The sequence below is a fragment of the Stenella coeruleoalba genome (assembly GCF_951394435.1).
Source record: "Stenella coeruleoalba genome assembly, chromosome: 5".
In the NCBI taxonomy this organism is placed as follows: Eukaryota; Metazoa; Chordata; class Mammalia; order Artiodactyla; family Delphinidae; genus Stenella; species Stenella coeruleoalba.
The window spans coordinates 51,141,459-51,167,030 of record NC_137150.1 but is presented as its reverse complement, the minus strand read 5'-3'; the positions used below and the strand labels follow the sequence as shown (position 1 = coordinate 51,167,030).

The window sequence follows — 25,572 nt, the reverse complement described above, 5'->3', positions numbered from 1 at the left end:
CACATCTGTAAAAGTGGACAATTATAATATCAACTTCTTGGTAATGTTCAATAGATGTGACAATACTTGATAAATGGTAGGCTACATTCAAAAGAAGAAAAAAATGTTATGCATAAAAAAACCAGAAAGAAAATACAACAAAATTTTAGGAGTATTTGGGTTATGGGATTATAGGTTTTTTCTACTCCTTTTTCCTTTATTTTACAAATAAATGTTTGACAGCACACATTGCCGTCACTGTAGGAAAAAACATAGGCTTTAAAATTTTAAACGTATGACAAACCTGTAATCAGCTAAAAAACAACTACTAGTTGAAATACTGGTAATCCAAGTTTATAAAAGCTTAAAAAATTATGTTACACATTAGAAAACTAAAGGGTGACCATCGTTTTCAAAGCTCCAGTGACTCACTAGTGAATGAAACAAAAAAGCAGACTCACAGATATAGAGAACAAACTAGTGGTTACTGGTGGGAAGATGGAAGCAAGGAGGGCAATTTAAGGGTAGTGTGGAAAAAGAGGGTTATTATGGGATTAGATGACATTATGTATATGAAACTTTTGAAAACTGTAAAGCACTATAGAATTTAAAGACTCTTTCATCTAGTAAAAAAGAAATTTTTTTTTAAAAAGATCCAGTCAATCAGAGAACATGATTTTCTGAATTGAGATTATGATCCTATACACATAAAAGTATGTAACATTTTATATTGGATGGGAACTTGCACACCCAAACTGGCTAAATGACTAACACAAAGTGATCCACAAATTAGTAGTAAAACACCAAGATGAAAACCTGCTTGCCTTTCCACTCTACCTTTATGCCTCTCAGTGTTTATGAAAAAAAAAAAAAAAAAAACCATTCCAAGAAAATTTTACTCTTCAAATATTCAGAATCCTAACTGGAAATAATGAGAAACTAGCCTGAGATTCTATAGTTTTTTTTTTTTTGCGGTACGCGGGCCTCTCACTGCTGTGGCCTCTCCCGTTGCGGAGCACAGGCTCCGGACGTGCAGGCTCAGTGGCCATGGCTCACGGGCCCAGCTGCTCTGCAGCATGCGGGATCCTCCCGGACCAGGGCACAAACCCGTGTTCCCTGCATCAGCAGGCGGACTCTCAACCACTGCGCCACCAGGGAAGCCCGATTCTATAGCTTTTTAAGAAAAGACAGACTCTCCTTCAAAATTACTTGTAAATCTAGAAATAAGTGAAATATGGTCAAGAATATTGATAAAATATACAATACAAGCATTTGATAAATTGCATTTTTATTAACTTATAAGTCTTTTATATTTTTGTCCACAACGTGCAGTAAAATCAAAAGTTAGTTAATGTTTTTGTTTGAAAACATTCTGTAATTCAGATTGATCTTTTTATTGTAATATAGAATAAACATTTAGGGAAAAGTTTTCAATGAGCAATAATAGCACGCCTCAGATAAACCTCATTGGGTATGATACTGCCACTGCACAAAGCTGGAAGAGACATTAATATGGGTTGTTTTGAGAGGAAAACTGATAAATTTTGCTCAGGCATCACATAGGTAAACTAAGAGGAAATAATGCTAAACTACTTTTAAGGGTTCAGCTAAACCTGCCCCAAAATTACTTTACTATGAGAGATTGATACCTGGAATTCATGGACCCTTTATCAAGAGAAAATCATTAAAAAGAGGATAGCATTGTCTTACACGGTTTTGGCATTTATCTGACCATAAAGATAGAGAGAAATGAAAGAAATGATCTCGAGTCCCTTCCAACTTCACAGTTTTTCAAATAAACCAAAGCAAAACAAAAACATACAACTTAGGATGAAAAACAGCAGGAAAATAAGAAAAATAGTACTAGCAAACATGTCTCTATAGAAAAGACTTCATAAGGTCTAAATTCCTTATTTTCAAATTAATCAAAATCAAAACACAGGCAAACAGCAAATATTAATAAGGCACTGGAGCAAAGGGACAAATGATTCAAAGGAATAAATGAGGGATTAAGCAATTTTAAATACAAAACTTATTTAGCTAGTCAGAAGCACCTGAAAAATTGTACTAAATATATACAATGAAAAAAGAATTACTACTACACTAACACATACAAATTTACCTTTATCTTAGTGTGCACATCAAAGATATCTGGAATACTACCAAAAATAGTCTTAATCTCTTCTGGTGCAAGGATAGGCCCACCTCGTTGTCCTTCCTCTTCCAAAGGCACTTGAAATAGCTAAAAGGTAAAAAAGATTAGTTTAGGTCGATTGTGGAAAAAGGAAAAAAAATTAAAAATCTAACATACAGACAGTGATAAAGGAGAGCTATGATGTTAATGGAAAAGAAAAAAAAGTTGAAAAAAAATACTTCTCCCTAAATTTGAGACCTTTTCTCATAACATTTTCTAGTCTGTTTTATCCTATTTATTTATTCATCTCTGTGTGTATATACAATCTTGTAATAAAATGTTACATTAGGGCTTCCCTGGTGGCGCAGTGGTTGAGAATCTGCCTGCCAATGCAGGGGACACGGGTTTGAGCCCTGCTCTGGGAAGATCCCACATGCCATGGAGCAACTAGGCCAGTGAGCCACAACTACTGAGCCTCTGAGTGTCTGGAGCCTGTGCTCCGCAACAAGAGAGGCCGCGATAGTGAGAGGCCTGCGCACCACGATGAAGAGTGGCCCCTGCTTGCCGCAACTAGAGAAAGCCCTTGCACAGAAACGAAGACCCAACACAGCCAAAAATAAATAAATAAATAAATTTAAAAAAATAAAATAAAATGTTACATTAGAATCTAGTAAAAGTTTATCACAATTCTATAAATCATTAAAATTGTTAGTAGGATTCACAGTAATTTCTACTTTTTTTATTCAAGTAAGTAAGGAACAAAGCAATAAGCAGTCATACACTTAATGTAAGTACTAAATGTTTTTAAATGATAGCAAAAAACTTGGTTTAGGGGGAAAAGACTGGATGTGAAGCTAGAAGACCTGTCTATAACCATGTTGATCTAAGGTGGAGCTGAGGCAGTGATGCTAGCACAGGGGAGCGGCTGCAAATATAGATTATCATTAGCAGAGAGGTGTGACTGCACAGAGACCATAATAAATCAATTGCTTGCAGACTCATATCAAAACCCTGTCAGAAGTGGCAAGTGAAAAGAAGCTCAGGAAAAAAAAAAAAAAAAAAAAACAAGCTCAGGGCTCCCACTAATTCTGCATTATGGTGAGTTGTATAATTTTTTCATTATATATTACAATGTAATAATAATAGAAATAAAGTGCACAATAATGTAATGCCCTTGAATCATCCCGAAACCATCCCCCGCACCCCCACCATATGTGGAATAATTGTCTTCCAGAAAACCGGCCCCTGGTGCCAAAAAGGTTGGGGACTACTGTATTATATGATTCCATTTTATGACATTTTCAAAAACCACAGAATTATAAAAATGGAGAATAGATCAGTGGTTACCAGGAGGTGGAAGGAGAAAAGGGTGTGACATAAAGGAATAGTACCAGGAGTTTTTTTGGGGTATGGAAATATTCTGTATCCTCATTGTAGTGGTGGTTAAACAAATTTTCACATGTGTTAAAATTCATGGAAATGTACATCAAAGAAAGAGTCAATTTTACTCTATAATTAATAAAATTTGACTTAAATTTTAAAATGTTCATTGACTAAAAAAAAATAAAAATAAAAAAATAAAATGTTCATTGACTATTCAAAGTAAAAATAATAATGTATTATTGTGTTCTTAACATATGTGGAAGTAAAATGAATGACAACAGCACAAAGGGCAGGAGGGGATTGAAGGAAGGGGGGAAGAAAGTACATTCTAAATAGTAAGAAACTTCATTAAGATTATGAATTGTTCCTATTTTTAAGAACGACTACAATTCTACAACAGTTTATCCCCCCTTAAAAAAATGTGTGTATATATATACACACACACACACATATAAATATATATATACACATATATATATATATTCAGGCTTTCCATTTCTGTAAGTATGGTGAAAGCTACCTGCTGAAAACAAAATACTGAAGAAAAACCTCTTTCTAAATACAGCAATAAGCTGACAAGAAAGTGAGGTACCTTCGGAGGCCAAAATCTAAGTGAAAGTAGAAAGTTGAGTACTAAATCACCTTTTGCCCCAAAGACATTTGCCTAAACTGATGAAAGTTAAGCTTCACCTATAAAAGCCTCAGTGGGAACAGGAGACCAACACAAAACCTAGTTTCCAACATACTAACAACTTCCAGTAAAATTAAGTGTGTTTAACCAATGATCCAGAAATTCCAGGTTTTTGCCCGGAATATGTTCTCAAGGAGCCATGAATAAGAATATTCACAGCAGCACTACTAGTAATAGTAAAAACAAACAGCAACGGAACACTAAAACAAATTTCAATGTCAGCAACGAAACACTAAAACAAATCTCAATGTCTATTAAAAATAAAAGTTAAAGTTGAAATATTCATACAGGAAAATGAATTACTACTACATGCAGTGACACAGATGTGTTTCAAGAACATTTCTATCAAGTGAAAAAAGCAATTCACTAGAAAATATATACTGTTACATTTGATGTTCTACACATATGTGATAGATCTATAAGGAAAATGATAAGCACAAAATTCCAGATTACAGTTATTGCTGAGAGAGGGGAAAGAAATGGAATTGGGAAAAAACACAATAGAGGATGCAAAGATATCTGTAACCATTTATAAGCAATTCCTAAACAAAAATATTCAGACACCAAAATACATCAAGATTCATTAAAACTTCTCAGTATTCTTAAGACACAATACCTTAAAACAGTTCTACTATTTGTTTTAATCACTCATATAAAATTAGTTAGCCAAAATACTATTGATTCTACCTTTCCAATATTTCTCAAATCTATCCTCTTTTCATTCTCACTGATACTGTCTTAAGAAGTTCAGGTTCTCAAAATCTCTAACCAAGACTGCCAAAATAACCTCCAAGTAGATTTCCTTGCCTCCACAATTTCCCCTTCTTCAATACCTCCTTCAAAGTGAACCAAGTTCCCTTCTAAAATACAAGTCAAGTGATATCATCCCTCCTCCCATCAAAAATTCTTCTATAATTACACGTGACACACTGTACAAAGGCCGTCTCCAGTCTGGCATAAGCAGTCTTAACTCTCACTGTATCCATACTCCAACCCCTATCCCAGTCCACTTAACCCACCCTCAACTCTAATCCCCCTAGACTACTCTGTAATACCTTGAATGATACATATCTTCAGTTTGTACTGTTGGAATAATCTCAAATACACTTCCTTCCATACTCTTTGCATGCACCAATCATAATTATGCTTTAACACTCACTTCAATTTGTATCTTCTTTATGATACTTCTCCCAATGTTCAACCACTGAAAATTCCAGACCAAACCTTCCCTAAGCTGGAAGAGGAGCAAAATTCTCACCATACAAATCTCCAAATACCTTAACTAAACCTCCCTCATGAAGTTCATAACCTTCCACTTGGTATTATAATAGGTGTGTATGTTTTAACTCCTCTTCCAGTCTAAGTTCCTTTAAAACAGGAACCCTCTTTAACACTTGTCACAAAACTTTATATTAATAGGTACCTAAGTATTATTTGGAATACATCAAGCTGCTGGATAGTCACTTAATTTGGGAGCTAAGTTAAAATTAAGCTATTCCAAATCCAAACTAAAAAAAAAAAAAAAAAAAAGACACATTAGTCCTAAAAAAAAAAGCTTAAAAAGAACACTATCATGAATTTAGACCACAATCTTTTAAATAAACTTAGGTGAGTTTATACTAAGCACAGTGGTATGAAAGTCTGTCTACAGTGTAATAATTACAAGTGCTTTTGAAAAAGAAGTTTTAGTGAATTTAATTGATATGCAAATTAAAATTCTGAAACTCCAGTGCCTTTACCACAGCCTGAAAGGATTTACATTTCTAGGTAATAAATGCTACCAAAGTACATGAACAGTATATGCCAAAGGGATTTTCTGCTACTCAACCACATTTTGGCTGACTATAAAAACTTCAACAAGAAACTCATCTAGGATGATTTCCCTTGAGGAAGAAGAGCAGAGCTGACTTAAAACAAGTGAAGTTTAATATAGCAGAGGGCCTCATAAAACCCTGACTACTGCTAAACAAATTAACTGTGAAGAATAATCTCTCTGTGAATACCAAGAAAGAAGTCTTTTCATTTCTTATTCATGCATTTTATCAATGGTACAAGCAACTAAAGGCCATTATATTGGACCTTAATGAGATATATTAAGATTTCAAATAGAGATCAGTTAAAAATTAAACCCAAATCAGAAACTCCCTATATTTTTCTATTCAAAGTCAAGCTTGGTGGTATCAACCTTATTTTCCTGACAAACTATTTCCTTCATTACCACAAAGTTATTCCTTCTTTCTACAGATTCCAAAATAATGTCCTATTATTGTGTCTTTCAGAACCTTGAATTTTGATTTATTCCTTAATATCTTCTTCAATTTCAACCTACAAGGATTCATTAGAATTGTTTTTCTTCAGAAATAACTTCATAGTACGTTTTAATATTAGTAAGCAATGAATCAACATTTGACTACTGCGTAATTTAAGAAAACTCGACACAGTAAAGGATTACTAAAAAAAATGACAACCATATTGTTATGCTTCATTGCTAATTGCTTTTCCATATATATACAGTACTAAATAAAGCAGTGACTCTAGAATACACATTATCAGAAAAAGCTACCACTTCCAAATATAAATGCAGTATCTTGACATGGAAGCTGCTAAATTCTGAATTAAACAGTCCCCTCTGAGACTGTCTATTGAGGATCCTTCTCTCTTTAAAGTCACTATTAAAAAAAGATGCTATTTCTGCATGAATAAAACGCTACTCTTACAGTTATGTCATTTCCCTAAGAGCAGTTTTTGTCATACATTTTCATTTTTAATATCTGTTCAAATTCTATGCTTATATAATTTTCTTATAAAAAATAATACCACTTAGATTTTTTTTACTTATAAACACTGGAACAGAGAACATTTTTCCCAACTCTTACCTGAATAATTGTGGCCAATATATTTACGTAATTACTTTCAGTCTGATAGAGCTCTCTTGCAACTTGCCACCTGGCTGACTGCTTTGAAGGAACTGGAGTAGAATTTTTAGATGACTTAGTACAAGACTTTGGTGTTTCTAAAAGGTATAAAGGAGGAAAGATTTAAAATGGAAGTCAGATGTAAGTACCAAACACTGTACAAATTTAATAGGAAAAAAGGGAAAGATATCTACTCCTATAAATATACCACCATACACATTTTCATTAAAGTAGAATTTCCTCCTAGAATAAGGGCAGAAAAAAATAATGGTCATGTACTCTTCAAAATTATCGAGGTCATTAAAAACAAAGATTGATTGAAAAAAAGAACTGTTCCAGATAAGAAGAAACTAGAGAAAGATAACACAACAACCTGTGATCATGGATTGGATCCTAAGCCAGAAAAAACTTTTTTCTTTTGCTTAAAAGCACATTAGGACATTAGTGGAATAACTGGTAAAATTTGAAGGTCTATAGAGTAGATCATAGTATTAAATGTTAATTTCCTAATTATAATACTTATACTGTACTTATGTAAGAAATGTTCCTGTATTTTGGGAAATACACAATTAAGTATTTAGAGGTAGAGGCACATCATATCTCCAACTTTCTCTCAAAACAGCACAGATATAAAAAATACACGTGTATGTAAAAAAAGAGAGAGAGAGAGAGAGAATGAATGAATGAATACTAAAGCAAATATGGCAGAATATTTCCATTTAGGAAATCTGAATCTTTACAGCAATATATAAAGATATTTAAGTTAAAAAAGAAGGAAAAGGTTGTTACGATTACACAGTCAAAATAATGGAAAACTTTTCATATATATATGGAGAAAGACTCCCTTAAAAAAAAAAAAAACAAACCCAACATTAACTAAATTCTCTGTTAAAGTATCTTAACATAAGATATTCAGTCTAACCCAAATTGGAGGGAGGATGCATTAGTATATTTTATATGTATCTCAAGAAAAAATTTTTAATGAAATTTCATGAAAGCTTAAAATACATTTTCTTACTATCAATATGGTTAGAATACTTAAACATTATATACAGAATCTCCTAATAGCAAGTTCTCAATAGGAAAAGGAATGTATAACACATAATAGAATGACATGAAAGAAGACAATATATAGTCCCAGCATATCAAATTTACTCAATGATAAATAATCTTAAGCATTAATTTAAACAATCATGCATACTGTGGAGTTCTGAATGTTTAAAAAAAAACAAAAAAACAGACTTCAAAGAATTTCCCACTTGCCATATATTATTTTGGGCTACACTCACCAGACCCAGGAGTCTCTGCCATTACGGTATACTTTAGGGGGAAAAAAACTGACATACACTGATCTAATTTAATTATTGTGTCTAAGCAGTGATCTACAAACTGGGTATTCTATTATTCAGAATACCTAATACATAACAGTTGTCATGTCTGTTTTCTTTAGTGGTTCATTTTCTTCTGTCCCCTCAACTTCATATTCAAGCTTCAGTCCTTTATGTTCATCTCTTACCATCTCATGCCCATTAGGTCCACCATGATCACAGAACCAGTAAATTCTTAGATCTACATATCTAATCATAATCCCCCACCCAAGCACCTGGTTCAGCTTTTCCAAATGCCTACTGGACATTTCTACCTCAATTTAACCTGGATTTTCTCTCAAACTACACTCTTTCCTCCAAAATATAAACTTTCTATTTTTGCTAAGGAAGAATTTCTTCCATTTAATACTTTGCCATCTTCTCCTCTTCCTCCCCATCACTCCATTCTATCAATATTTCCCCAGTGCTTCTTACTTTTCTTTCCAAACATCATCAACCCTGGTTTAGGGCCTTATTACCTTGCGGCCCAAGTCTCTAGAGATTACTTCATGGTCAGGCTATCTCTAAACTGCCTTACTTCTAATCATGCTTCAGAATAATCCACTACAAATTACTTACTCAATGTAAGTAATAATGTAAGAATAATCTCAATGTAAGTAATAATGTAAGAATAATCCACTACAAATTACTTACTCAATGAATCACTGCTGCTCAAGTTTCTAAAGTTCCTTGCTGATGACAATATACAGATCAGACATGCCAGTCTGATCTCAAAGTTCTCTAATATTAGGCCCCAATTAACCTTTTTCTAATGTGACTCTTACTCCTCCATCCTCCAATCAAACTGACCTATTCACTTTTCCCTAAAAACTCATTTTGTACGCTGTTACCTGTATTCTTGCTCCTCTTATAATCTCAAATCCACCTCAGTTTTCTGGGCCTACCTTAAATTGACTTTCAATTCCTTCCATGAATATTTAGTGAGTACCTACTCTATCCTAGGCACTGGGAATAAAGCAGAGAAGCTAGACAAGGTTCTTGTTCTCTTCCAGCTTACATTCTGGTGAAGCAAGTAAAATAAAGCAGTAAACAAACAATTTCTAACAGTGATAACTACTACTGAAGGCAACAACCAGGTAACGGGTTGGTAGGAAGGAGTAGTGGGACAGAGACTTAACTTTAAAGAGAACCCCGATAAGATTTAAGACAGGGAGAGCAAATATAAAGTTCCTGAGGTATGGTTGTAGTAGAAAAATCTGAATAATAATAAAGATATCATGACTGACACCCAGAGAGGATTAGTGGAGGACAAAAGCACATGAGGTTAGAAGTAGGTGAAGAAAGATTACATAGGAACCTGAAAGCTACGGTAATACAAAGCCATTGAATGACTTCATGCAGAGGAGTGGCATGAACTAATTTATACGTTTTTAGAGACTGGTTAGTCTGCATGTAGAAAGGCAAAAATGAGTACAGGGAGACCACTTGGGGACCACTGCAATTGTCTAAGAGAGACCATTTTTACAGAAAAGGTTGATAAAGGAAGTGTAACAAAGGAACAGAGTTGGAGTGGCAGAGAGAATCAAGAGTTCTAATTTGATTATGTTAAGTTTAGGATGTGTATTAGACATGAACAAGGAGGTGTCAAGTATATTGTTGGACAGGGAAAACCTCAAATTTGGGAGTCAACAGCATATAGAAAAGCCATGGAATTAAATGAGAAAATTTAGGAAGAATTCAATGGAGAAGAAACGACTCAGGAATAATATTCCACATTTAGAGTTAGAGAGAGAAGTTAGGTCAAGGAGAATGTGAAACGAATGATATGCAAAAGCCAAAATTAAAAAATGTGTCCAGGAAGGAGTAGCTGCTAATGTGTTGAATGCTGCTGATTACACAAAAACTGTCAGCACCCCCAGCAAGAGCAACTGGAATGAATGAAATTCAATTGGAATGAATTGAAAGGAAAATAAAAAGCAAGGAAATGAGACAATGGATCAAGGTGATTCCTTCAAGAGTACCTATATGAAAGGGAAGAGGGAAATGGGACAGTAAGTGGAAAGTATTACAGAGTCCAGGGAAGGTTTTGATTGTTTCATAAATTAGAAAACACAACAAATTTGTGTGCAGACTAAAAAAAACAGAGGGGAAAAACTGAAGATCAAGAGAGAAGAGCTAATTATAGGTGGCTTCCTATATCAGCTGAGAACAAAGTAAATTCACCTTCCTCTGACTTCACTGTACCTATTTTCTCTATAATCTATGTGACATCTTCTATGATTCCTGTGTGTTAAGAACCTGCTCTTTGAACAGTTCTATCAATTTCTAGGTGTGTGACCCCAGACAAGTTTTCCTTCTCTAACCTCAATCTAGTCATCTGTAAAACAGGGACAATAAAACCTATCTTATAAATATACAAAACACATAAACAGTTAGTATATAGCAAGCAACTATTAAATGTAAGCATTTTCGTGTGCCTTTTCTCCTCAGACAGAACAAAGGTCATTAAAAACAGAGCCTTTCTGGGACTTCCCTGGTGGCTCAGTGGTTAAGAATCCGCCTGCCAATGCAGGGGAGACAGGTTCGAGCCCTGGTCCAGGAAGATCCCACATGCCGCGGAGCAACTAAGCCTGTGTGCCACAACTACTGACCCTGCGCTCTACAGCCCGAGAGCGACAACTACTGAACCCGTGTGCCACAAGTACTGAAGTCCGCGTGCCTAGAGCCTGTGCTCCGCAACAAGAGAAGCCACCGCAAGGAGAAGCCCGCACACCGAAATGAAGAGTAGCCCCCGCACACCGAAACGAAGAGTAGCCCCCGCTCGCCACAACTAAAGAAAGCCCGCGTGCAGCAACGAAGACCCAACGCAGCCAAACTTAAATTAATTAATTAATGTAAAACAAAGAGCCTTTCATATTCACTGTAGTAGGAATTTATCTATCTATATTCTAATAATTATTCTATTCCACTAAATTTAAACATCAATTTTTTAAAATGTGAATTACCTCCGTAGTTAATGCTAGATTCTGGTGTGTTGGAGATATCTAGGAGTGACCCTATAGAAAGGGAATGTTCAGCTGACGGGCGCTTACGGGGAGGGAAAGGTGACATGTCTGTCTCTCTTGAAAGCTGAGCAAGTGTCTCCTTTAAACGACGTCTTTTGCGATTGCTGTTTGGGGTATTTAGAGAAAGCAGTGATACTGATTTCTTGAGCTCAGGTGTATTAGCCTGCAATCAAAAGCACAAAAGCTCGATTTTACTTCAGTGGTTCTTTACTGAGACAGGAACAAAAGAAAAATATATTTACGAGTCTGACAAAATCGGGGTTTTGCACAAGAACTGTACATCTATATACTCTTCCATGTAATTCAGAAGCCTCATGAAACATAATAATCAAAGGAGCATTGTAATTATCTAACCCTTAACACCTAATGCTTTTTCTCCATAGCACTATTACTATTACATATTCATCTGTAAGCGTCTTTATTGTCTACTCCCCATTAGGCCATAAACTCCAGGAAGACAGAGACCATTCATATTTCATTCACCGTATCTCTGGCATTTAGCACAATGCTTGGACATAGTGCTCGCCAATATTTGTCGAATACCACTTGATTTTAGGAGTTCTCTTCTGAAATCTAAGGCATATTTTTTAAACTTTATGTCAGGAACCTTACATTGAGAATAAAAGAGTCCAAAGAGAACACAACAGAGTACATATTTAGATTTTATAGAAACACAATAAATCCACACCTTCACTTTCAAATATTCCATTCAAAATTATTAAATCTCGAACTGAAGTAAATTTTCCTTAAAGCCTGCTTCTATACCTTCATGTCACATTTTGGTGAATGATACTACTTTTCACCAAGATCCAGCATCCAGGCTGGATTTTTCCTTGCCTATATTCCTTCTACTACAGTCATTTTTAAAATGCCATCTCTCCCCTTAATATTCTTCAGTGGTTCCAATATGTACAGGACAAATCCAAACCCTTTAACATATTAAAAACTTGATTCTGCCTATCTAGTCAGCTTTATCTGTTGGCCTTCTTTCCCACACTCTTTTCCAAAGCCATACTAAACTACTTGCTATTTTAATGTACTTTCAAGTTTTCATTCCCTCTCCCACCTGCTATCTAACATGAATGTCCTTAACAGGTTAGCCTAGGAAGCTGGCTCATATTTATTTGCTCTTTCAATTGCGCCTGAGTCTCTCAGAGTGAAGCTAGTTAGAATACATACATTACTCAATTAGAGCACATTTCTGCACGTCTCTCTTTCCTTTAAGGTTCTAAGTTTTTGAAGATAGGGATGTTACTGTTCATGATGGTATTACCAAGAATTTGCACAGAATGAAAATCTACATAGACTATTACTCAATATCCAACTGTTTAATTATTCTGAAACCCCTAAATATGACAAAAAAGATGACCTGTGTGCTAATTATACTATGCTCTTTTGGGATAAAAAAGTGTCATCTTTATACAATCAAATTCACAGAATAAATGACAAAAGGGACAAAAAGCATACCTTTTCATATAAATACATAGTTTCTCCAGCTCGGGCATCCATCTGAATGCTTCCCCAGAACCACTAGGGGAAAGAACATTTTAATTAAGAATTTATCTCATCAGATAAGCTATCAATATTACCAATGCTTTTTAAAAACCAATCTCATTCTAGAATTACTTGCCTCTTGCTTGACAACATAAAGTTTCTTTGAAGGTTCAAATGGAAGTTCTTTTACTATATTTTCTTCAACTATAAGGTGAGTGCATCTTTCATCTCCAACAGGTAAATAGTTTCCTCCTAAAGAGGAAAGCATACAAGCATACATAAGCCCAACTATTTAGCCCCAGGCCCAAATTTTTAAAGAGGCATATTCACCTCCTGATCAGCAGGAGTAAGCAATAAAATACATATAACTTCTAAATTATGCTAAATTCTACCTTGCATTTCAGTCATTTCTTCCATATTGGTTTTCTCTTCATCTGAAAATCCCAGGAAACTTAAAATGCAATCTTGAAATGGAGGAACTTTAAATTCATTTCTAAATTCATCAAATGATGCACAGAAATCCCTAAAAACAAAACACACTCTTCTAAAACCAGCTCAACTGAAATTCAATAAGTTAGGCAGATTAATTTATAAATCTACGGTAATTCTCAAGGTTTTAGCATAACCTATTTACTGAAAATATTTTACATTTGGTCCTGAAATGTTCATAAAAACCTCAGTTAGAAAAAAAATTGACGTGTCCTCAGTCATCCCAGAAGTAACAACATCTCACAAAGTTTAATCACGGGTAATCTTTACAAGATGCAAATCTCTGCTCTGTACATGAAATTTTATATGCATTCCAGGAGTTCTATAGTTTCATAAAATCTTAAGTAATAATGAAGTACAATAGCAAGGAATTATGAGATTGTAAAGCTTAACAAGGTTACGAAATGCAATCACCACTTAAAATGTAACCAGACAAACAGAAAATAAGAAAAAATATGGCACATCCCAAACATCCAGATGCATTAAGCTATTACCTGATAATTTTAGAATGTTCTTAATGGTTATTAAATTATTTCACAAAGTGAAGTTCAAAGATATCATAGATGTCTTGCCATTTTCAATTTTTTATAAACAAAACTTTGCTCCTCCTAGACTTTATTCCCTAAGCTTCACAAAGACTGACTTAATTTTTTATATACTAATCTATGAATTTTGGGCATGTGGGTTTATCTTCATGACACAACGTGACTGATTCACATAATTAACCACTGAATTTCTAAACACTTACTGTTCATTCCGCCTTTCCCAAGCTTTATATATCCATTCTGGTTTCATAATTGGAGTACCCAGGCTCACAGCTATCTAAAAACATAAACATGTTTATCATTAATTATATGGTGAATTTTTACCTTAAATAACTGCATTCATGCAAGTTATAAGCAATTATATACATACATTTTACACAGTCTTAGATCATTGTTCATCTGCTTTGTAACAAAATGTAAAGAAAAATTAACAGAAAAAACTATCTTTCCATCATACAATTTAGGTTAAAATAACTTTGAAACAAGTTCCATGATGTCCAAACTGTTTCACTGTATTTTAAATAAATACATCTGTGAAGTTAATTAAGTTCATCTTTATTACATTTCTATTTCTCTTTGTGTTTACCTCCTTGGAAGTACTAACCCCCAAGACAGCAGTAAGAGTAAGAGAAAATTTCCGATTAAGTCATTAAAACCTTAGATATGAATTGTAAGTATACCTCCCAGGAATTCAACAATACCCTAAAATTACCATTTGCTACATAAATACACTGATGGAGGGTGGGAACAAAGTGATAAACTCTTCCTAACATATTCAAGTGCAATCTTAAACTAAGACTTTAATCCCAATGAAAGTATTTTCTCCCATTCTTTTATAATTTTCACAAGTTAAATCTTGGAACCATTTTATAAGAACAAAGTTCTGCTTTAGATAAGAGAGAAATATCTGCCCTCATGACCTTCTGACTTCCTTATTCACCACTGCTCATAGTAATCTTTGCTAATATTATTCATCTGCCTAAACTGTTATCCACCTACCAACCTCCACAATCCCCATCATCTTTTAAGACCTAACTCAAGTTCCACTGCCTCCTTCAAACCTCAGGGGCCACACTCCTATGATTTAAAATTTTTACTAAATGTTCCTAGAGCAAAAATTGAATTTCTGATCCTCAATAAATTATGGGGGAAATAGACAGGATAAGAGCACTACTGTTAAATCCATCCTCAAACAGTGCTATATTGAAATATACAAAAATACCGAAGTCTACATACCCTGAATTTTTCTCCTTGTGTACAATTTGCCACCAAATGTGTAACTTTTGAATTAAAGTCTTTTCGAATAACTCCACCCATGTGATGAACCAATGTCACCAATCTGACCTCAAAAGAAAATGTAAACATTGACTTTATCATTAATTTGAACAAAATTTTAAACTATGTTTATAATTCATTTAGCATTTACTGAATACTTCCTATTTATAAGGTACATATGTGAATTTTTATAAAGATAAATTTTATGTCAAAAAAATTAAAGGTTCATTTGCCTTACTGGCACAGGCAAAATTATACAGAGATAAGCTAGTAAAGATGATCACACAAAACTAAGTTAATTAACAACTGGCTTTTACACAAGTAAGAAAGTAAATATATTACTTTTTGGAGGGGGGTGAAGTAGAAAAGAATAGCATTATTGCTTTGCCAAGCAAAGGGGGATGTATCGGGCTCATGCCTGGAAAAACTGTGTGTCCCAGTACATTATTTTTTTAAAACCAGGTTGCCATCACACCAAGATTCTTCCCACAAAATTAGAGTAATACCCCATTAGCTCCAACATAAAAAATTTTATGGGTCAAAGAAAGAAGTTTCTATGAATTCTCTAGAGCAACGAGAATGCTTTAAGGCTGGACCTGCATAACAAAAAATCACAATGCGTAAACAAAAACTTCAAATAATGTGGCTGATGTGATACTTAACAAAAAGACAGTTTAAACAGATTAGACAGTCATGAAATTTTTCTAATTCACATACCAGCTATCCTAGATGAAATATCTGTTTCTTTACAAGGCTCTTCAGAGTATTTCTTCACAAAGTTTAAGACCTAGTATATTCATAGTAATTTCTCCTTCAATGTTTTAAAAATAAAACCATGATATAACTACCAAAAAAAAAGCTAATTTAAATTTATTTTGCTAGAAAAAATATTCTTTGAATAGAATGTTTTAAAATACTTACTAGTTCTTCTTTCTTCCTGAATCCAGTAAAACATAGTACTAGATTCATCATGCTTGTACAATAGAGTGGGCGACATGAAAATGGCAAAGGCTGAAGGATACAACAATTTTAAATCTGTGAGCTTCTTTACAGTAAAAATAGAACACATCTTTCTCAAGCTAAACGTATTTCCCTCTCTTGCCAATTAACTTTCCCAATCCAAAGATATACTTCCATCTTTCAATATGCAACAAATAGCAAAAACCCAGTTTCACAATAAAAATTTCCCATGATTCCCATATCGTATTTGATACATATCATCTAGACACACTTTACTACTGGCAAATAAAACATAAATATTCATACCCAAACCTTTATTTCCAAAATGTACTTTGACACAGATGAAGTATTATATGGAAAGATTTCCATACGTTACTGTAAATGCTTCAAATTAAAGTTAAAAGAAGTCAAAAATAGTTTCTAATAAATACTAATAATACATACACTTGAACCAAATATGATTCCAATTTTTGAGCTAAAAAATGGAGATAATAAACAATTTAACAAATGGTTTTATCTATCTATCTATACATGAAAGAAAATGGTTAAAAATATATATTTAATTTCCACTATTATACAGGAATGTTCTTTTCCATAATTGTGGCCTTTAAAAAGTTTATGTGGTTTCTGAAAGCAACACTTCTGAATCAAAACAGAGAATCAAAGATTATCATGTGCTCATTACTAGTATCTATAACAAAAGAAGCACAAAGACCCAAGCAATTTAAAGTTAAGGCAAGCTTAAGAATGCCAAAACAGAGCAATAAAAACCAAAGAATAGGTATTTACTACAACTCTTACATTGAAATGCTATTTAAAAACAAAAAGCTAAAGTAGGACTTCCCTGGTGGTGCAGTGGTTAAGAATCTGCCTGCCAATGCAGGGGACATGGGTTCAAGCCCTGGTCTGGGAAGAGCCCACATGCCGCAGAGCAACTAAGCCCGTGCGCCACAACTACTGAGCCTGCGCTCTAGAGCCAGCAAGCCACAATTACTGAGCCCACGTGCCACAACTACTGAAGCCCGCGTGCCTAGAGCCTGTGCTCCGCAACAAGAGGAGCCACCACAATGAGAAGCCCGCGCGCCGCAACGAAGAGTAGCCCCCCTCGCCGCAAATAGAGAAAGCCTGCACGCAGCAACGAAGACCCAACACAGTCATAAATGAATGAATGAATAAATAAATAAATAAATAGCTAAAGTAATTTCCCTAATTTTAAATCATGCAGAAACTGATAAAAATGGAATTGTGGTACCAGTTCTGTGTGAAGGAAAATTAAAGTTTATGTATATGTACACATCTTTAGAACTCAAGTTTAAGCAAACTACTACTTCCCAAGATACTGCAGGTATTGAGACTAAATATATGTAAATAATATTGTTTAGAATTACAGGACTATATTAGAGTAGCCACTACTATTCCTATCCTAAATATTCACATTCTCAACAATTAATGAAATTTTTCTGCATAAAAATTCTTTAATAAAAATGTAACCTTGAGAAGTTATAATAAGCGTATATTCTTTCTTACCTCTCCTTTTTGTGCATAGTTTAATACAACTGGTGGTCCAATAACTCTACAGTCAGTCTTGTATAACTCATTAAAGACAGAATCCTGGAAGTCCATGACTATGAATACATTTTCAAATTCTGGAGAATCCAAACTTTTAAATTCTTCAACTGATTCCATCTTCACAAATGGCACTTTAATTTCCTTGATTTTTTTCACGGAGTTATTAGAAATAAAATATTATAAAATTAATTCATGTGTCTCTCTAAATAAGACCTAAAAATCAATTCAATATCAACATTTTTATATTTGTAGAAGTTTAAAATCACACAATAAGCATTATACTTAATAGTGGACAGTCATATTTCTTTACTTATGTTTTTATATAAACGTATCTCCATCCATATTAAGATCTTAAATTTTGAAGATTATTATAAAGGTAGTCATTATAAAGCATCTAGTATGCATACAAAATAAAGATGATGAATTTTTAAGTACACGTATTTATAGTAAGATGCATTAGAAAGATATCCACTACTGCTCTTTATTCTGATCAAGAAAATGATGCCACGCATATAGTTCTTCCTGCACAAACTGTTTTCAGAAAAATAGAAAAAATACTATGACATGCAACATCTACAAAAAGGATGGAGTTAATGATTTCAGTATATACAAGGGAAGTAAGAGAAATATATGAAATATGTAGGCAGTTGCAGCATGGCAAACACAGGATATAAAAAGGCAAGTTAGTGTTTAACACTTTATACTGTAGATCTATGAAAAAGAATGAAGATATTTCGGTATCTATATGCCTCCCGTTTTTAAAGAACAGAACCATTTAAAAGAAAATTCAAATGGGTCAGTAAATTATTTGGGATTTATTTGCTAGGCTGATGTGTAGGGCTGAATTGTGTATATCCAAAACTCATGCTGAGGTCCTATAGGGATACCTTAGAATGTGACTATCTGGAAATATGGCCTTTCAACATGTAATTAAGGTTAAATGAAGTCACAAGGGTGGATCCTAGTCAGATTGGCTTAGTGGTGGATTGGTGTCATTATAAGAGGAGGAAATTTGGACACACGAAAGAGCAGAGATGTGCATGCACAGAAGGCTGTGTGAAGATATATGAAGAAGGTGGCAGCCATCTACAAACCAAGGAGAGAGGCCTCAAGAGAAATCAAACCTGCTGACACCTTGATCTTGGACTTTTAGTCTCCAGGAAAGTGAGAAAATACATTTCTCACATTGTTTAAGTTGCCCAGTCTGTGGTATTTTGACATGGAGGCCCTCACAATCTAGTATAACTGGTATAGAGAGTTAGATATATTTCACATGCTGAGGTAAATTCCCTGATGACTGTCAATTATTGTGATTTGTAATTCTGGAAATAAAGCAAGAATTTAGAATAAATATAAAATTATTGAGAAAAAAGAAGCTAAAGAGTTTAAAGTGTCATCTTCATAAATACATAAATGGAAGGTCATTTAAATCTAACAATGCCAAATTACTTTATAAGGATTTCATTATTTATGAAACATTACATTTTTGGGTTTCGGAAACACCCAAATTTTAAAATAAATGTAATAGTTTCTATTAATCTAGCTTCAGAGTGCTCAGAGTATAACTTGTGCCTAATTTAGGTCCAATCACCATGAGTGGACTCTACAAATACAATCAAAGGAAGTGCAGCATGCCACATGCAATGAAATGCTTGACCTACCATATTAACAATACTTTTTATAAATTTTTCATCCGATTTTCCAGGACAACTTTCTTTTATCTTTATAACAGGGACTTCCATTATTTTAATAGTCTGTGGAAAAGAGACTTAAGTATGAGGTTAAGAAAACTATAAATTTATTTATACACAGATGGAAGAAAAATATTTAAAAAAACCCAAAAATCTAAAAACTAAATTCCCATACCTTTAAGGCTTTTATAAGTTCTTCTTGTTTTCCAGCTTCTTGAACTAATATTATTCTTGTTTCAATCTGAGGCATTTCTTCTATTAAAATTAAAAATGTTTAAGTAAAACATTTTTATTCACTAACATCAAAATCAACAGCACATGCAACTTTAGGAAAGATCCATTTATACAGTGAAAAAGGAAGAACTGGCTCTTCTCCTGACCAGGAGAACAATGTTGCAGCTAGACTGCCCTCACATACGGAAAAAGCAATATCCAACAAGATGCTTTCACCTTCAAATTTGGGAAGCATTTATCCAAACAATAATAAAAATCTAGTGTAAAGAGTTTCTGTTAACAAATTTTTACTGAATACCTGTAGCCTAGCTTAACAGTTTTACAGTTAAATCATAAGAAAGTTACTAGTCAGTAAGTTTAGGATTAAAATAGTGATTTGATATTTTAAAGCAGATAACATGTTTACCTTCAACATATGAAGTAGATCCAATAAATAAGTTTTCCTTAGAAGTTTCAGTAACTTTAGAATCAAAAATGGAAGAGTCTGCCAAGCTTGTACTCCCAGTAGTGGATGTTAATGCACTATTTTCAGCCATTATTTGTACTCTTCTGCAATGGCTGAAAAAAACAAAATTTGAATAAAATTACATGAAACAAACAATTACTGGGCAAAAACAAGCATTATACCTAGAACTTATAAAAAGTATCACTACCCTTTTTTTTTTTAATACTGAACCAAACAAAGTCACTCAACTTCTCTGAGCCTCAGTTTGCTCTTCTGTAAAATAAAGATACTAATAACTGACTCACAGGGACACAGTAAAAATAACAATGTACCGAAAGTACTCAGATATTACCTGACAGTCAAAAAGTACTCACAAAGGTACTCATAAATACTATGCTACCTCTCCACTCCATACCTTTGCCCTCAACCACACTATTTCTCTTCCTGTGTTCATTTATAATACCATCATCCCCCAAATAATCCCAGTCAAAAACACGATCCAGCCATACTCTTTCATCTGCCTCATTCGCCCTGCCCCAAAGCATCTCTGTATCTCTGGGACCCAGCCCCCCTTTCTGTGGCCAATGTCACAGTGGCCACTTGGTCAAATACAACAGTTCCAAACAACTTTATCACCAGTTTCTTCAGCGGTCACTTTCCACATGGTTTTCAGGGTATGCTCCTAAAAACAAATGTGACCACATTATTTCGCTACTTAGAACTTCCATGAGCACCGCTCCCTATCAGATCAAGTTCAAATTCACCATCCACTTTACACTTTAGTCCTAGCCTACCTATTTAGCCTCATCTCCTGTATTTCCCCCAGTCCACATTGACTGTATGCTCCAGCCACAAAGCATTTCCCAGCATTTTTCAAATACAGATCATAATTTACTCCACACCTACTTGTATTTAATAGTGCTCAATTCTCCACCTATCATGTCTTTCAACCCCTGACCCACCACTCTTGACTTATCCTCTGTAGATTCCTCCAAACCTCTCATGTATAACTGGACTGCTCCCTTACTTGTATTTTTATATTACTTTACAAATGTCTAAAAGATTTCACGAGACAATTAACACATGTCAATAAGACTCTGGACTATTAAAGAAAATCTTTGTTTTTAAATTTCCAGGACTTAAAGAGTTGAAAAGTTAAGCAAGCAGGGAACAAAGAAAAAGTTGAATAGATCTTCATCAATTTAAATTGGGGTTTTTACATAAGTTTATTATCTTGAAGTAAATTTCCAGAATATTGGGCAAATATAAAGAGAAAGCCCAATCTTATCTGGAGGTCTATGCCTGATCTCTTTCCTACTTTTTCAGAATAATAAAATATACAAATAACTTCCACCAGATTTTTAGCAAAGTAATAGTTTCAGGTATCATTAGCAGCATTTCGGCATGGTGATGTCAAATAGTGTAAATATGTACATACTAATAACAACAGACCTAAGCGCAATTATTAGGTGCACACTTCAAAGACAAGCAACTCAGCTTCCTGTCTCAGCTCTGCACTTAGTAGGTTAAGCCTCAGCTTCCACATCAGGAAAAGAAATAATAGCACAACTCAAATCCAATTGTGATAAAAACTGAATAGATGATGTCTCTAAATGAGTGACGATTATTCATTCTCATATATACTCACAATGTGGACATTTCTCATTGTCTTACCAAACATCCACGGCAATCATTATTCTAAGGCTCTCCAAAGGAGTGCTCCAATAGTTGTTAATAAGAGCCTTTACCTAGAATCAATGATAAATGCTATCCAGCCCTTATTTTTTTTGTTAAGTCTCACACTTAAATGTTTCCAGTGAAAAAGAAAGGCTCTATCTAAACAGGCTTTCATTTAAAGTCCCCTTAAAAGAATGTTAAAAAGAAAAACCGGGGCTTCCCTGGTGGTGCAGTGGTTGAGAGTCTGCCTGCAGGGGACACGGGTTCAGGCCCTGGTCTGGGAGGATCCCGCGTGCCGCGGAGCGACTGGGCCCATGAGCCACAACTACTGAGCCTGTGCATCTGGAGCCTGTGCTCCGCAAGGGGAGAGACCACGATAGTGAGAGGCCCGCGCACCGCGATGAAGAGTGGCCCCCGCTTGCCACAACTAGAGAAAGCCCTCACACAGAAACGAAGACCCAACACAGCAAAAATAAATTAATTAATATCCTTAAAAAAAAAAAAAGAAAAACCAAGAGATGAATTAATCTGCCTTAAGGAATGTAGGAGAAGGGAGACTTTAATAAATCAAAAACACCATGAGTTTACATTTTTCACCTATGCCTCTCTGTTTAAAGACCATCAAAACAGGTAGGTGATTGGGACTTCCCTGGTGGTCCAGGGGCTAAGACTGCGCTCCCAATGCAGGGGGCCCAGGTTCGATCCCTGGTCAGGGAACTAGATCCCATATGTTGCAGCTAAGAGTTCGCATGCCGCAACTAAAGATCCCATGTGACCCCAACGAAGATCCTGCACAACGAAGATCCTGGGGCAACGAATATCCTGCATGCCACAACTAAGATCCCACGCAGCCAAAAAAAAAAAAGGTAGGTGATTAAAAATTAAAATTGACTGATGACACTGTATGTGATCAATTTACTGCCAAAACAGTTTTAAAATTTAGAAAAAAGCTGCATGCTAAACTCATCACATATCAACAGTCTGATTACAAACTGAAATACACTAATCACTTTTTCACATTTATGTATTCTGTAAGTTTTTATAACAAACACAAAAGGATCAGTGTTCATAAACCCATACAGATTACTTCTCATCTGAGAACATACTCAAGGAGCTTCTAACTAAATATAACTCATGCCTTTTTTCATCACAAAGATAAAATTTGTCATTTAAACAAGTTTTCTTTTACTTATTTTTTTAGGCAATCATCTTTCAGGGTGGAGGAGCTAAACGCCTTCCTGGGTATGTTGGTGGTGTTACAATAACACTGCTAACATTACATAACACTGTGACTAACAATATTTATTTAACGCTTAATATGCGGCATTATTCTAAACTTTTAGACATTGTTCTAAACCTTTTACTTGTATTCATTTAATCTTTGCAACAATCCTAAGAGGCAGGTACTATTATCATATTCCTCTTACAGGTAAAGAAACCTAGAGCGGAGAGATTAATTCCCCCCCAGGTCAGAGTGTTGTTAGTGGCAAAACAAGGGTTCAAATCCGGTCTGATTCCAGAGGCTGCGCTTTTAACCGTTAAGCCATACCCGTCTGTACGCGGGGTGGGGCGCTGGAATGAGCGGGCGTTTTATCTTAAATACTAAAAACTAAAGAGAAGACGCCAAGAAGAATCCAAGGGTGAAACCACTAAGTAATCTGAGATAAGCCCCCAAAGGGCGCAGCTGCCGGCCCCCAGAGCCGCAGAGCCCACTGCGGTTTGCCAAGACCCCTTTCCCGACAACTCCCCACTTTGCCCAGAAACTCTTTCGGAAGAAATATTCAACCAGGTGAGCGGTGACGACGCACAGCAGCCAGGCGGACCTCGGGCTCCCACTCCGCATCCCGGCCCCGATGTTGGGAACGCGGCGGTGTGGTTCCCAGAGCCGGGAAGCCAAGGCTGGGAGCTCCGGAATTCGCGGTCACCGGGGCGGGGCCGTGGGACACAAGCAGAGCGGCCCACTGCTCCAGGGACGCCGGCCCTCTCCCACCTCCGCCACCCGCACCCACAGAGCCCTCACCACTCTCAAAAGACGCCCTGGAAGTTCCACCTTTTCAAGAACCGACCCTTCTCACTTTTACCGCCATTCCTCGCCTCCGGCGGCCGCAGCCAATTCAAAAAGTGACCCGCAGAGGGGCGGTGATTGGCCGCCGCTCTCCGCCCACCTCCCCGCAGGTGCCAACCGATTGGTTGTGCGTGTGTTTCAAATAAACCCAACGGCTCCGACGTCAGAACGTCCCGAATTTGTAGAGAAGTGCCCGGATGTTACCAGGAGGTGGTGGTAATGGCTCCTGGGGTTCTGTGGGAGTAGCAGGTGTGTCTGTGACTACCGCTTGTTTACTCAGTAAACATCCCGTTTCCTAAGGAAAGTTTGAGTGGATTCTTCGTCCCCTCGGCTTTTTTTTTTCCCCGCCACCAAATCCTTTAAACGTAATCAGTGCCTTGACAGATGAATTTTTCTCCAGTGATTCCTGTGAGCTGTAAGATTTTTCTGCCTGAGCTTTAGGAATTTAAAGTTGGGTTAAGGGGTTTGGGGTTTGGTGGTTTTGTTGGCGCAGCGGGGCCCAGGACACGGGAACTCGGAGTCTCTCCAGATGGACTTCAAATCAGCAGCCTCTTATTTAAATCCTGACGTATGTAAAGCACTGTGCTCTGGTCTAGGGAATTTCACGGATGATTAGAATAAATTCTTAGTGTTTCTAAGCCTTTTTAAAAACATATATAAGCTTGCATTTGAACAAATGTAAAAATATGTCACGAGATTCTAGACTCTTCTGGAGCCAAAGTAAATTGTTAGCTGCTGCACCCGCCCCTCCCCCCCTTCCCCGAGGTCTTTTGCTGCTTTCCTCTGAAGTCTAGCCAAGAATTTATCGGTTTTCCTATAATTACGATTGTTATGAAAATCTTTTATTTTCTTCGTTTTCTAAATATAATATCCTGTCACACAACCTCTTAAAAAGACACCTCCCGAAGGTGAGTTTTGCATAGTTCCCACCTGATCGCTGGTTTAAATAAAGGAAGAAAGGAGAATCCGCTGCTGAAACCTTAAATTTCAACAAGAGGAGGAGAACTTGTACTTTGGAATGGAACACTTCTGAACGTCTCAAACAGGTCGTCAGGATTTGGAATTTTTCCTAACTTTGTCAGGCTACCTTAGAATGCCTGAAAAGTTTGTAATGCATTCCACAAAATGAGTGAACCAGTCTGGTAATTATTGGTTTCCCTGTTAATAATTGAAGAATATTTACAGTCTGCCCTTCATTTAATGCTATGATAACCGTTAGGGAGAAAGCAAAGAAAAACAGTAATTGAAATTTCACTTTGGAATGTGCTTGCATACTTAAACTAGGGTGTGCCCAGCATTCCAAAAGGTCTCCTCACTGAAAATACATTAAGCTAGTGAAGAAAGCAACCTGTTTCCTCTGTGCATTGCTCCCTGTTAGGCTTTGCACCCAAATCTATTGATTGCCTACACAGTATGACTACACAAATTGTATGCTAGCCTAACGAAAGCTATACTTGATTCCTTTTAAGGGTTATATGGCAGTCTGACTAGCAAATAAACGGGCAATACAGTCTTCTAACATTTCCTAACCATGTGACATCCTTTTCCATTTCCTAGGCAAGTAACCTCAAGCAAATAATTTAACCTCTCTATGCCTCAGTTTGAGTCTTTATAAAAGGGCATGATAATACTT

The 25,572-nt window shown here is 35.7% G+C and overlaps 1 protein-coding gene across 9 annotated transcripts in view; it reads right to left on the bottom strand.

Moving 5' to 3' along the window:
- ECT2 (epithelial cell transforming 2) overlaps positions 1–24,014 on the bottom strand; it is a 63,947-nt gene extending 39,933 nt beyond the window's left edge. For 3 of the 9 annotated variants that reach the window (XM_079922956.1, XM_079922952.1, XM_079922960.1), the window contains exons 1-14: positions 23,895–24,001; positions 20,159–20,310; positions 19,694–19,773; positions 19,489–19,581; positions 17,786–17,968; positions 16,220–16,309; positions 15,260–15,367; positions 14,227–14,300; positions 13,382–13,512; positions 13,126–13,241; positions 12,963–13,025; positions 11,436–11,658; positions 7,064–7,200; positions 2,102–2,221 (exon numbers count right to left, since the gene is read on the bottom strand). In XM_079922956.1, coding sequence (XP_079779082.1) covers positions 2,102–2,221; positions 7,064–7,200; positions 11,436–11,658; positions 12,963–13,025; positions 13,126–13,241; positions 13,382–13,512; positions 14,227–14,300; positions 15,260–15,367; positions 16,220–16,309; positions 17,786–17,968; positions 19,489–19,581; positions 19,694–19,773; positions 20,159–20,288 — 1,548 coding nt within the window. In that variant the 5' untranslated portion in view covers positions 20,289–20,310; positions 23,895–24,001. Of the gene's footprint in view, positions 1–2,101; positions 2,222–7,063; positions 7,201–11,435; positions 11,659–12,962; positions 13,026–13,125; positions 13,242–13,381; positions 13,513–14,226; positions 14,301–15,259; positions 15,368–16,219; positions 16,310–17,785; positions 17,969–19,488; positions 19,582–19,693; positions 19,774–20,158; positions 20,311–23,894 lie in introns of all 9 variants that reach the window. The other 6 variants (XM_079922957.1, XM_079922954.1, XM_079922958.1 and 3 more) reach the window with 4 other exon arrangements.
- Positions 24,015–25,572: the final 1,558 nt, after the last annotated feature.